General features: G+C 36.0%; 1 protein-coding gene across 1 annotated transcript in view; it reads right to left on the bottom strand.

Annotated features, from left to right (window-relative positions):
• LOC135212196 (uncharacterized) overlaps positions 1–15,000 on the bottom strand; it is a 36,348-nt gene that overhangs the window by 4,233 nt on the left and 17,115 nt on the right. The window contains exons 2-11 of the mRNA XM_064245642.1: positions 10,652–11,800; positions 10,158–10,303; positions 9,419–9,512; positions 8,165–8,317; positions 5,716–5,863; positions 4,429–4,630; positions 3,459–3,671; positions 2,437–2,542; positions 1,141–1,341; positions 369–527 (exon numbers count right to left, since the gene is read on the bottom strand). Of these exons, the coding sequence (XP_064101712.1) occupies positions 369–527; positions 1,141–1,341; positions 2,437–2,542; positions 3,459–3,671; positions 4,429–4,630; positions 5,716–5,863; positions 8,165–8,317; positions 9,419–9,512; positions 10,158–10,303; positions 10,652–11,743 (2,514 nt within the window). The 5' untranslated portion in view covers positions 11,744–11,800. The remainder of the gene's footprint in view (positions 1–368; positions 528–1,140; positions 1,342–2,436; positions 2,543–3,458; positions 3,672–4,428; positions 4,631–5,715; positions 5,864–8,164; positions 8,318–9,418; positions 9,513–10,157; positions 10,304–10,651; positions 11,801–15,000) is intronic.

Raw genomic sequence — 15,000 nt, 5'->3', positions numbered from 1 at the left:
TTCATTAACACCTCATGCAGTGCAATGTAGGCATCACTAAAGGTTCTTTGCAACATCCCTTTGACCCCTAGCTGCAACCCCCTTTCATTCCTTTTACTGCACCTCCATTCATATTCTCTTTCTTCCATCTTACCGTGGTATCAATAACCGAGATGTTGTGACACCAGTTTTTAACAGACATAATCAATCAATCCATCTTACCGTCCACCCTCGTAACAACTGATTCATGTGCAACTGCGAGGTTTTTCTCCCGTTACACCTTTCAAACCATTTTTATTGTCAGTTTCCCTTTCAGAGCTGAATGGCCTTAGTTGCCCCAGTGCTGGGTATGTATCCCAAAAGTCAAGAGGACTTCGACAAGCACTGACCTTCATGATTCGAAGAGAGGACTTCCCCTTGTGAGTGAACTTCAGCATGAGAGTGTACTCCATGAAGCCTCTATTCTGGATGAATATGGCCCTCCCGGATTGAACTCGACTGTACAGCTTATTGGCGTCGTACTGGATCTCATAAGTGTCGGCTAGGGGCTGGAAGATAGTAGAAATTAAACTATAGCGTTTTTATATTCTTATAGAAGTTAGGATACACTTTGTCACATTACATATCTTTTTTAATGTCTTGTTCTTGGTAATCGGATATTTTTTACACCCAGTACATATTCCAAAAGGGTCCAGCCTTCCAGTTTCCAGGCAACGCTACGGGTGAGGTTGCTAGCGCTTTCCTCTTGCTTGAATCAAGCAGACGCTGGTACCAGTTTACATGTGGGTGCGTGCACCCATATACATATATACGTGTATATAAAGTACATACGTATAGATATATATTTTATATGTATGTTCAGATACATTAAGAAACACTGATGCATAGTGGCAATAGAATTAATTTAAGTGCATTACAGAGTTCGACAGATTAAATTTAAAAAAGGATTGGCTAAAACTGTAATGATGTACAAAACGCTATCCAGTACAGTATAACCGTCAAGAATTGCTTCAATGGATGGAAAACTTCAAATATTAGAAGAGATATAGTTACCAAAGCTGCAATGATGGATTATTCCAGCATCATGAACGATTACCAAGAATACGTAGGCGTTCTGGAAATTTGAAAGAAAACAAAAAAAAAGAAAGCACAAACACTAACGTGTAAGCTCTCATCTGGAGAAGACCTGAGAATATTCTGGAAGTAATCGTCGACCCCTATGACGTGCATTCCAGAATGCGGAAGTTCAGCTATGGTCTCAATCCCTCTGGGAATCTTCTTCACCGTCAGGAATGCTGTCAGGTTGGTCGAGTAGGCTATGGTGATGAGCATGCAGTACACCGATAGGAAACCGATGTAAATCTGGAATGAATCAAATGCAATATTGAATTTCGGCCACAGGCCAAGCGCTGAAACGGAATTTGACAGGAAAAGGTTTGAAAGGGGCAACAGGAGGAAAACCTAGCGGTTGTACTATGAATCAATTGTTAGGAGAGGGTGGAAAGTAAGATGGAAGAAAGGGAACATGAACGGATGTACAGTCAAAGAAATGAAACGGGTTGCAGCTAAGGGCCGCTGCAAAGAACCTTAAGTAATACCTACAGTGCATCGCAGGAGGTACACTGATAACACTAACAAGAAAAGCTGACCAAATTGATTTTAGGCTTCTCTAGTATTGTAATAAGTCTCCTGCAGCAAATAGACTTTAAATGTGGCAGATACGTGGTATTTTTATACGAGCCTTTTAGGGTGATGGGTTTATATTTTCTCACTAACCCATATTTGCTATTCAGAGAGTGCACTAGAAAATTAGTAGAGCCTTCTGGCTATAAATAAGCCCCTAGGGATGAAGTAGTTAGCCTCATGCGTTTTTTTGGCCCAAACTGACTTTTGGTACCTATACTGGTGGGCAGCAGACTGGATCAAATTATGGGCATTTTCCCTTTCAGAAATTGTTAACAGTCCAGGACGAAGTTGCTATCTGCACCCGTTACAAAGATGCTATATAATTCACAGCTTAGGTCAACAAGGCATAATAATATCACTGGAACACACCGAAGAATACCGTGTAACACACACACATTATATATATATATATATATATATATATATATATATATATATATATATATATGTATGTATGTATACAAAATACACTATAGTGGCATGTTGACATATTTTCACATACCCATACATATATATATATATTATATATATATATATATATATATATATATATATATATATATATATATATAGTATAGGGAATGAAAATATGTCAACATGCACTATAGTGTGATACATACATACATACATACATACATACATACACATATTAATATATATATATATATATCATATATATATATATATATATATATATTAATATATATATATATATATATATAATATATGTATATATATGTGTCCACGTGTCAATCACCAGTTCCTTCTTACCTTCGTAACTGTCGTATGTGGTGTAGGTTGTTGGGCGTTGAGATGCATGCCGAGGACGTTATAAAAGCTGTATGACAAGGACTCGTGCTTCCCGAAGTCACTAAATCTGGGAGAGAAGGGAACAAATATGGCTCTATGTATTAATTTTTTCGTCTTGAAGCTGGAGAATTTTATTTTATTTTGGGGGTTGGGGTGTGTATTTCGAACAAAATATAATTTTAGGATTTTAAAGGCCAAGTGCTGGGACCCATAAGGTCATTCCGGGCCGAAATGGAATCTGAATGAAAGTTTGAAAGGTGTAACTGGAAAGTTTGGTAAAATAATCAAAACATTTCTTAAACGTTCAAAAGTAAGTTTTCTTGAGTACTCTAAGGAAACCTTGCACTATGAATCAATAATTGTTAGAAGGTGGAAAGTAAAACGGAAGAAAGGGAATATGAACGGAAGTACAGTAAAAGGGATTGCAGCTAGGGGCCGAAGAGACTCTGCAAAGAACCTTAAGTAATACCTACAGTTTTTAGACTAAGAAAACTTGTTTAGTATTGTCAATTTCTTTTGATCATCGTAGAAGACTTTTAAAATATTGATCTTTTTCTTTCTTGGCGGTATTAGAGCAATTTCTTCTTCGGAAAAGTATCTTTGGACTTTTAATAATAAAATCTTTCTTTTGAATGTTCAAGGAAACACGATAAAAAAAAATTGAAGACAACTCAAACCTGATTGTTTTACCAAGGTTTCCTCAGAGTATTCAAGAAAACTTGCTTTTGAACGTTTAAGAAATTTATGTATTGATTATTTTACCAAATTTTCTTTACTCCCAAAACTTGTTTTCAGCATTTCATGGAAGATAATAAAATCTAAAAACGACTTTTTGAACCTGAAACATTCAGACACAAAGACATCTACATACATCAGGATCTGTCAAGAGCCGAGCATAACTACCCACTATTAATCTGAATCTAACAGCATGTGTCAACAACCTGTATTTTGACTTCCAGCCCCAGACCCACTGTAGTACTTACAACTTGCTACTGGCGACGATCAGCAGATAAAACACAATTCCAGAGAACGGGAATCCAACTATGATGGAAAACCACGTCCAGGCCTGGAATGGGAAGGCGATGGCCTGCCAACTGGGTAGAGGTTTCTCCTGAGGTAGAAGCGCGCAGCTGGGCTGGGTTCGGAGAGGGAATGTCAATCTCTTTACTGGAGGGGAGCGTTCGAGTCCTAACTGCCTGGATTTACAGGGTTCCTAATACTGATATTGCGTATAGACATACACTAGGTATTTCAGTTTCATTACATGCACTGAATGAGGCATATGAAAGGGTAGGATCCGGTTATTGAAGTTCATAGTATGTTCTCAAAATCTCTCTCTCTCTCTCTCTCTCTCTCTCTCTCTCTCTCTCTCTCTCTCTCTCTCTCTCTCTTAATAATAACGTATGAAAAAGATAAGATTCAAGACTAGTTGTCACAGTCTGAAAATCTCTCTCTCTCTTTCTCTCACACACACACAGTTTCAATTATAACGTATGAAAGATATCAGATTCAAGAATAGTTATGACAGTCTAAAAATCTCTCTCTCCAATCTGAAGTCACTGAAAATCTCTCTCTCTCTCTCTCTCTCTCTCTCTCTCTCTCTCTCTCTCTCTCTCTCTCTCTGCTCGATGTCTCCTCGGATGGACTAAAAAGTCATTGAGACATCCTATTCATTGAAACTCTCTCTCTCTCTCTCCGTTTTCAATAATAACGTGTGAAAGAAATAAGATTCAAGAATAGTTATGACTGTCTGAAAAAAATTTCTCTCTCTCTCTCTTCTCTTCTCTTCTCTTCTCTCCTCCTCTCTTCTCTCTCTCTCTACCAATAATTAAAGTGTGAAAGAAATAAGATTCAAGGAATAGTTTATGACTGGTCTGAAAAAAAAAAATTCTCTCTCTCTCTCTCTCTCTCGAATTCAAAGAAATTTAAGTTAATGACTGTCTGAAAAAAAACCTTCTTCTCTCGCTCTCTCTCTCTCTCCTAATGAAGTCAAAGGGGTCTCCCTCTGAGGTAAAGGGGTCTGTGTAGTCGATATAATCCTCTCGCGAAATGGAAATGAAGAGAGTCCCGACACCTATATCAGCCTCATTCCGGCTGACGATGCCGATCATACCCGTGACGGAACCGTCGGCTGCGGCTTCGCCCCACCGTTCACCTGAATCCATAAAGGATTAGTAAGGAAAATGATTTAATTATTTCAATAAATCATTCTCTTTTAGGCCCACGTACAAAGGGTTTTTGTCACAAGGAAAGCGATACAACTTTATTTAAATGTCAACGAGATTAGAATTGTATAGAAATGCTTGAATGAGGATGAACTTTGAAGGGTTCTGGGATATTTTGAAACGGGAACAATTATTATTATTATTAAAATTATTAGTATTATAAAAGATCATTAGTTTTCAAAGTAAGTTTCTACGGGATCAAATACCTATGAAGTCAAATGAATAAAAAAATATTAAGTAAATAAAGGCAAATAATAAAAGTTTTACATATGTTAAAAAATATTAAGTAAATAAAGGCAAATAAAAAATAAGTTTAATGTTTAAAAAATATTAATTAAATAAAGGCAAATAAAAAAAAATCGTTTACATATGTACGTGTTAACTAGGCCCATAATAACACAATGTACGCAACAAGCAGTAATTTACAACAGGGATTTACGATTAATAATCATCAGTAACCCTAGTTACCAGTGATCGGGATCTGTGAAATAAAGCCTTTGATTAATCGAAACATATATATTTCGTCGTTGCCAAAAATAGTGTGTTTTTATGGAAGTTTTTAATTCATACAACACTCATATTGGCAGTTAAAAGACATTAGAATATTATATATAATATATATAATATATATATTATATAATTTAATAATTACTATATATTTATATATAAATATAAATATATATATTGATAAATTTAATATATCTATAATAAAATATAATTAATTAAATTGTGTACATAAATATATACACATGACTGGTAAAAATATTCTGTTACAACAGAACTCCAACTAACAAAAGGATCCCATAAAAACACCAAAATATAGAAAGTAAGTAGTACTATATTTCAAAGACCGCTGTCTCTCTCTCTTCAGGTAGGTAATCATTCATTTACCTACCTTAAGAGGGAGACAGCAGTCTCTGAAATATAGTACTTACTTTCTATATTTTGGCGTTTTTATGGGATCCTTTTATCAGATATATTCATATGTATGTATGTGTGTAAGTATGTATAATACCTTCTGGAGGTTCGACGTAGTTGACGCTGAAGTTCATGGCGCCAGCGAGCGCTTCGATGACGGCAATATCCAATCCGTAACGGAAGAGAGTTTTTCCGCTTTCGTCCGTATAATACATCACACTGGGTGGCCAGGGGAAGATGCAAGCCTAGAAAACACCAAGAAGAATAAGCTTTTACTCATTTACCCAGCGATGATCTGTCATTCACCTCCATTCACTTTCACTGAAGAGGGGTCGATGAATGCTTGTAGGATACCAAGGGGAAGAAAACTTTTGATTTTATACGGTAGAAATCGAGCTAATTTCAATGCACTTTCGCTAAATATGGAATTTGGTAAGCAGTGGGATTTAGAAAATATTCTACATTCTACACAAATAAGATCTGATCACGCGAAGCAGTTTCTCCTAAAGATTAACGAGGCGTGATCCGACCTCCAGCTTACTCGTGACGCGTGCAAGATTTTCCCCTCACGCATAAGTTGTAAACGTTATAGTCCTAACTTAACGTGAAGTAGTCTTCGTAATTGATACTCATACTTAGTACTAATCATACTAACAAGAAGGGTCAAATATAAAGGACACAAATTAAACATTTCTGATATTCTCAGTAATAAGTGGAAACACAAATAATTGAACAGAAACAGCCTAAATTCAGTACAGCAAATAAATTTAAACTTGCTAAAATCTAAGGTCAAATAAAGCGTTGTTTCACCAACGAAAATTAAAACAAATACGCTGTATTTTATTTAAAATAATTTTTCTCTACTGTTTAATATACACTATTTATTTTTTTAGATTTTCATTCTAATAAATAAACCGTAATTATCCTATCATAAAATTCGGAAAAAGGTGCGAAAACACTTTTTTCCGACCTTTTTAGGCTCCTCCATAGACCTTTCCTACTCCCCCAACAAGAACAATAACAACAGTAGTTTGTAGGCTTACTCCCCGAGCAAGCAAAAATACAATCTCGTAAATATAAGGTAATGTAATACTCCAAAGACTTGCAAATATAAGGTAATGTGATTCTTCAGAGATTGTCAGCTCATTTCTTCATGGTGCCTTTAAACGATGGCTGTTGCAAGCCTCGTAAACGGGAAAGGAAGAAAACTAACTATTTTACCAGGTGCACTTTCCTGAAGGGGAAAAATAAACTTGTTTAAACTGAAAAAAGGAACCTTTAGCTCATTTATGTAATATGCTTTAATGGGGAGATAATCGTAAGTGGTGAATTGCTTTCCCAATTTAATTTTATGTATGGATGCAAAGTTCTCAATTTGCTTTCATAACAGTAAAATTTCGAAGTATTTTCTTTATAAATCAATAAGTCTACCTTAAAGGAAAGTAAATATAAATATGAAAATGTATACCCAATGTGCTCTTCTGTCCAAGAGTAAATATGAAAACTCAAAATTCACATTCAAAGTTTCCGAAACAATGATACAATCAAATTCTCTTTAATAGACTTCTGTCTGCATTAGAACTCCACGCAAACACTATGAAAACAAAACTTTCTTTTAAGAGAAAGCTATTTAAAAAATATCACAAGGGGATTGAGTGTTCCAGTTTTTTTCCGATAGGCTGGATTATTTGTCAGACGAAGCAGCTTCAAAAGGAGATATCCTTCCGGTTTTCAGTCCATGATTACCTAAGATCCTACAAGTCCTACGTCCTTCTCCTTCCCCGGCTACTGAGTTGCAAGACAAAACTAAACTCGAAATGGGTCTCCTTCACAAATCAGACGTCTAGACTTAAATTCATTTCCAGAAAGTGAAACGAATCTAAATTTAATCTCTCATCAGCCAGCCTAGATTAGGGTACCATCTGAGGAAGCGAGTTCCTTTCATTCCCGTTTTATTTTTCGTGTCCGGAACATCACAATCGAAAATAAAGTCTTTCCAGATGTGTTGCTTAATCAAACTTCATGGTAACCTTGGTTCTCTTCCTCTGGAATCTATATATGAACTTTCAAAGACTGGTTGGTATTAATGACCGAGCTACAACACTGGAAAAGCTACCATGTCAAAAGATAATTGGCTCTATTGGTATCCTAAAAAAAAAAAACTCCGTACCCTGGATGTTACTGTACCAAAATGTGAATAAGCATCCCTAGACCCATACGAACAACGTGGTATCTGGAAAATCAGGTCTAAGCTTAAATTCATAGTCAGGGCTGCGCCTATTGGCTGTTTGTTTGTTTGGAGTTTTTACGTTGCATGGAACCAGTGGTTATTCAGCAACGGAACCAACGGCTTTACGTGACTTCCGAACCAAGTCGAGAGTGAACTTCTATCACCAGAATTACACATCTCTAACTTCTCAGGGTAGTGCCCGAGAATCGAACTCGGGGCCTTCGATATGGCAGGCCAAGACCATACCGATCACGCCACTGAGGCGTTTGTTTGTGCCTAATGGCAAAAAAGAAGTCTAGGTTGTTCAGCAACTTACCGTCAATGTGACATCCGTCAGGTCGAAGGTCTTGTCCGGAAAGAGACCGTTTCGAGCCGAGAAGCCGTTTCCCATCCAGGTGTTCACTCGGACGATATTCGGCTGCTTGTAGAGCTGGTTCATATACGCCCGCCACGAGTCTCCGCGTTCCGACTGGAGAAAGTAGATTTCATTTAGTCACACGAGATCTCTGTATATACTAAGAGAATGTTGTTTAAATTAATTGACAGAAGATAAATTCTACACATTATTTTTCATGATGCGTGGATGTTCTGTTTATCTAAATATCACTGATATTTACATGATGGCAATGTAATGTAAACAATTACAGCTTGTTGATACCTGAACTACTTTGAAAAGCAAATAAAAGGAAAAACTGAGAACTATATAGTTTACCTGTAGAGTGATATAACCATCTAAATAATGTTTATATCACTCTACAGGTAAATTTTATATTTCTCAGTTTTTCCTTTTATTTGCTTTTCAAAGTTGTTCAGGTAATATCAAGCAGTAATTGTTTACATTAAATTACCAACATATGAATATCAGTAATATTTTTTAAATTCAACTTTAAATTAAATTACACAGTTGTTTCCTACCATATTCCCTGTGCCTACAACATTTAATTGTTATATTTAGTACATTTTTAAATTATTCTATGACCTAAATTAAATCAATATCATTGCAAGTAGAGTGGAAAGCATTGGGAAGGTGACAATTTTTCAATAACCATCTTGCGGATAAAGAATACACAAGGAGGGAATGTGTATATGTACGTAAATACATAGTAAATTTAAGTATATTGATCTATAAAAACAAAAATATTATGACTATATATTTGTTGATTTCGTACATAAATTACATATGTATAATTGAATCACGAAAGTTTGGAACGTGACAAATGCAAAAATAAAGGTAAAAGCCACGAAGGAAAATGAAGCACTGGAGTAGCTGCAAGATCTTTCGACTCAACGTCCTTTACTTAGCAGACCACTTTCCTTCATGGCTTATACCTTTATTTAAATTACATGTATTGTATATGTATTGAAGTGTCGAATGGACTTTAAATTGTATTTGTTTAATTAAAAGAGAAAAAAAAGAAGGGGATCTTGCCTAATCTCAGCTTCCAAGGACGTGACTGTTCGTCATAATATTAAAAGATAAAAATCAAATTGAAAAATAACATAAAACTCTCGGGCAAAACTAGCAAATAAGCCAAGGGTAGCGTCAAGAGGAGGAGAATGTCGACTTTACCTTCACCAACCCAACGATGTGTTCCGTTTTCTTCCCTTTTTCGGAAGACACGATGACCTCCAAGTCTGCGAGAGAAAGTCCTGCGAAGATGTATCTGAAAGAGGGAAAGGGAATCTGTAAGGAAAGTCCTGCCAACAATGAACCGAGAGAGAAACATCTACGAGAAATGTCCTGCTGAGATGAGATGTCTAGTAAAAAGAATCATACTCAGATTTAATCTTGGAGAGAAAATGAAGGGAGTCCTGCCCAGTTTACGAAGGAAGCCTACGAAGAATTATCTGGAAGATGTTGCGAATATATGTATACACTGATGATGATTAACGAACTTGTGAGAATTTGGTCACCTCTTCAGAGAAGGCTTTGCTTGTGTTGTAACCTGGAATGCCAGTCCGTAACTTTATATATATATATATATATATATATATATATATATATATATATATATATATATATATATATATATATATATATATATATATATATATATATATATATATATATATATATATATATATATATATATATATATATATATATATATATATATATATATATATATATATATATATATATATATATATATATTATACATAGGTGCCTCTCACTAGAGGGTAAATCTACTTCAAATAATTATTTTAAAAAAAGGAAATGCATATAAAATTAAACCTAGATGTATTTCAGACCAAGTCCTACACTTACCTCTACAAAAAGCCAGAGAGAGACAGAGACAGAGACTTACTTTCCACCGTAGTCCCACGAGTTAAGATAGGTGTCCAGAAAAGTCCGGAGACGAAGGAGATCCGGCCACAGGAAAATGTATCCCCTACACTGGGGCGACGTCCAGGTCATGGAAGCAAAATTCCATTGGGAGTCCATTTGCAAAATCTGAAGAAAAAAAATGTTCATGCATATCATTGGTCCAATAATTTTCAACAGTTATCAAGTAATTTTTCATTATATTTATATATACACACATATATTATAGTCTAATATTTGCCTGATGCTATAAATAAATTCTGACCTTCTGCTACATTTAACTGAACTTTTGTATGCATGTATATATATACGTATATAGATGTACAAAAGTTCAGTTAAATGTAGCTGAAGAAGGTCAGAATTTATTTATAGCATCAGGCAAACATCAGACTGTATAATATATATATATATATATATATATATATATATATATATATATATATATATATATAAAACTTTTTGATTGCCACGACTTACTTGCTTTTGTTGGGCCAGTACAGCAAGTCTCAGCAGGGCCTCTTGATTCGTTGAATTTCGTCCGTACCAGAGGACCAACTCGCAGTCCTTGAACTCCTTCTCGATGACCCTCAAGAGCAATCTAGTCAGAGAGTCAGTCTGACCAATTGGGTTTCTTATCACTAGATTAGCTGCCTGGGTCATTTGGTCCGCCCTCACTGAATCCGTTTTCTTTGCGCTGGTTTGCGTCATTCGGTTTGTTATGAGTGCCTTAGTTTGGTTCATTTGCTTCGTTACCATTGATTCCGTCTGGGGCATTTGGTTTACTATCGTGGCATTATTTTGGTTTAGTTGGTTTAACACTGGTTTGCTCATGGTCGTCTGGTTTGCTGAAAATGGCAATGAATCATTCTCAGTCACTTGCTCTGCCACAATTGTAATGGTTTGTGTGATCTGGTTTGATTTATTTGGTATAGACAGTTTCTCATCTAATTGACTCTTTAGTTCTGGAACTTTTAATTGAGTCTGCATGAAATTTTGCGAGCTTCTTCCAGGAGCTAAGAATTCTTCTCCGCTAGGTTCAGCAACTACTGGAATTTCTGCCTCTCTTCTGGCGCGTACCAATCGCCTGTCTTCCGTTTCGTATTGCAACAAACCAAAGCTTCTAGGCAAGACAGTTTTTATTTCTACAGACGAGAGCTTCCTAAGAGCAATGGCGTTTCCTGCATGATGGACATTTTCCTTTTCGGAGACTCTGTCTGTATATTCTGTAATCAAAGAAACTTCACTGAAGAGCGCTGGCACTGTCGTCTCTGGTTTTAGTTTCGGTGACCCTGCTGAATTTGATTTTGCAGTCTGTCTTCTGTGAGTGACGGGAGTTGTGGACCTCGAGTTTGGCGATTTCTCTGCAATGACGAAGCCTCTGAAGAACTTCCTTCCCGTTGCTGGGTCTACGACAGCACGAACTACGAACTCGGGCTTCTGCAGATTCTCAGTCGTGATCATTTCTGCCGAAATATCCTTGACATAAGTCGCTTTCTGCTGTAAAGATTTTTCCAGCAGTGGGATTACGAGGAAAAGCAGGACTACTGTAAAAGGCAGGTGAAAAGACATGGCCTGGTCTGTCTGTCTTCTTAGAAGTCAATCGTTTCACTAACTTCCAAAAATCATCTGTAAAGCGAAAAGTAAAAGTGTCATAAATTCAAGGTTTGGTTTAACTTGCTTGTTCGACCTAAATAACTTTACATGTTTGGGGATTTTTAAAAGAATAACTTATAAAAAAAGTCATTATATGAATAGAGAACCATCACTCACCCTTCAATATTAATAACAACAATAAAACTCCCAGCTCTTGGCTTTAAATCTAAGTTACATTTATACATATATATTATATATATAAACACACACACACAGATATATATATATATATATATATATATATATATATATATATATATATATATATATATATATATATATATATATATATATATATCTATATATATATATATATATATATATGTACATACATGCCAGTCAATGACACGCACACATATAATGACTGCATTTATCTTTGTATACATATATACTGCGTACATATTTGTATAACAAATTTTTCGAAGATATTCTCATATGATTATATAAGACATGATATATTTTTTTTTACAAACTTTGCCATTTTATAACAATGACATACATCAGATATTTACTGAGTATCACGTACTTTATATGAATCGTGTCTTGACTGTAAAAGATCAAAATACATTTCTTTTCCAACAGTGCTTGACAAATACTTCGTAATTCTCTAGATAAAAATGCTACAGAATACATGTTAAACGTTTACCTACTAAAGTACTTTGTGCATAGGATTATTGCTGTATATTACGACTTACTCGATGTACTTTTGCAAAGCACAGCAATTTTCCTTCTGGCTTCTCCACCAAAGAAGAAGAAATGACCAATAACGAATCTGGCTGTCGTCTCACTGGACGTCTTTCATCGCCAGCTACGGAAACTGCCCAGAGATCCTCCATTGTAACGCGCATGCGTGCGCTGACTTATCATTGCGCCAATCACAATGCAGGCTATTATTGCTTTACGGGTAACCAGCGGGGTTTCCATAGAACGACTTTTAAAAGGAACCGGTGAAGATATGGCTCTGTTTACGTCAATATTCATTTTAAAGCAATACACAATACACCACAGAGACCAGGAATTCAAAGTTTTTACACACAGTTCTGGAGCCAAAGTAGGACCGAGTCACGTAAAATACGACAAAGTAAGTCAGTCAGTTCGGTTCATTCACTATTAAAGGTAATACAGGGTGTCCCATAAAGTCCCAGTACCATTACAAGTATTTATATGGCTCAGAATGGTATTGGAACTTTATGGACACCCTGTATACTAGCATTTGCTTACCCTTCTGCTTCCTGCCTCATTGTAACCCATTCATTCTTGCAACGGACTGCTAAGGCTTGTTGCAGGCCTCATTAGGGTTGGTGTTCCTTGCGTTGTTTAGTTAAATTAACATTTTTCATTACTACAGTCGCTTGTCAAAAACCTGCATTCTTAAGGTAATTGTAGTTACAAGAGATTGTTTAAAGCAGAGACTTACTGAGGTTTCTTACGTCTAAGTTTAATTTCTTCAAGAACAGACTATTCATGGTTTCTACAGCTACTAGATGTTCATTGTATCTACTTAATATCCCTGAAGGGAATTTGATCGCTCCAGGTTTTTAAAGGTAGACTTCTTTTTAGGTTTCTTAAATATTTATTCGTCAGTTCAGGGTTATTTAAGTCTGTACAAAATCATTAAGGCTGGGCTACTTAACCTCCAGAGTACTGCTCAAGGCAAGAACAATACTTTTTGCGTGTTATCAATATATCGTAAATGATCGAGCTGTGCAAACATTTCTCAAAGTAATATATAAGTTTTGCAAAACATTCCAAAGTATTGCAAATATCTCCCAAACATCTTGGAGCATTAACATGGTATTTCAAAACTTTCTGGAGCATTACCAAAATCTTGTTAGCTAAAATCTTTAAATACTTCCAAGATTTCGCTAATACTCAAGATATTGCTACTCAATTGCAACTGCACACTATTTCACAAATATTCTAGAATGTTAATAATATACTATTTCACAAATATTCTAGAATATCAATAATATCTCGCTAATTATAAGTACTTTGCAAACATCGAACATTCTTTGACTGAAAATACTTTACAACTATTCTAGAATATTACTAGCATTTCGTTAATATTAGCCCAGCAGTCAAGACGACAGATAGACCTAATTAAAAGAGCATTTACTCACTAAAACAAGATTCTGAGGAAGGCGTTTTATACTAACATATTCATATATTATTTCTTTATGCCAGATTTGGTATACAGGTTTGGTTAGTTGGTTCATCAGGTTAAGTCGGCATTATGGCAGCTATGTCCTGAATGTTAAACAGTGCATTTCCAGCGTAATTCCTTTTAATTCAACCCCTTGATACCGACTCTGTTGGGAGCAAAGTCCAGGTGTCTCTCGTAACCCTGACTGCGTTGATGAAAGGCTACGTACGTGTGAGTATAACATCAACCACCCAGAATGTTCTTTACGTCTAATTTTCCTCAGGCTGGTTCCACTAAGCTGTTTTGGTAGTCCGTTACTGACAGACAGAATGAGACATATGTAGTACTATAGCTCAGACTCCCACTCACATAAAAGATATGACTAGTACTATAGTAAATTCACATCAACCGTGCATTTGATGCCTAGGCCAGTCCCTTACGACGCTCCTGATTGGCTGTTGATAAGTCAGTCACAGGGCTGGAAACTCTCAGTCTCTCTTGAGAGATCACATGGGCAGGATGTATGTTCCACCCCTCTTGAGGGATACTTTTGAAAGACGTATCCCTCAGGAGAGGTGGAACATATATCCTACCCATGTGAACTCTCGAGAGACACCGAGAGTTTCCAGCCCTGTGATTGGCTTATCAACAGCCAACATGGAGCGTCGTAAGGAACTGGCCTAGACATCAGATGCACGGTTGATGATGTGAATCTACTACAGCACTAATGACTGACGGATTTACAAGTACCAGTAAGCCTTCTAATCTTTTTTTTTTATAATTATCAATGACGACACTGTTCACGAACTCCTAACTATTGTTATAAGTAACATTCCTATGAAGGCATTGAATGATTATATTCCTATTTATTACCTTTCTGAAGACCTGACGGTGTATGAAATGCCAGACACTTTGTATTTTCTCCCTTTTCAAAGACATTCAATATCACGTTTAAGGCGATCAAGAAAACCTTGTCTCTGTGAGGTTGGTTAAGTGACGAACGAAATTGACTCCAAATCCGGATCCGGCT

This window comes from Macrobrachium nipponense, chromosome 40 (assembly GCF_015104395.2).
Source record: "Macrobrachium nipponense isolate FS-2020 chromosome 40, ASM1510439v2, whole genome shotgun sequence".
NCBI classification, from domain to species: domain Eukaryota; kingdom Metazoa; phylum Arthropoda; class Malacostraca; order Decapoda; family Palaemonidae; genus Macrobrachium; species Macrobrachium nipponense.
Note: the sequence above shows the minus strand (reverse complement) of the source record. Positions and strands in the feature narration are given on the sequence as shown.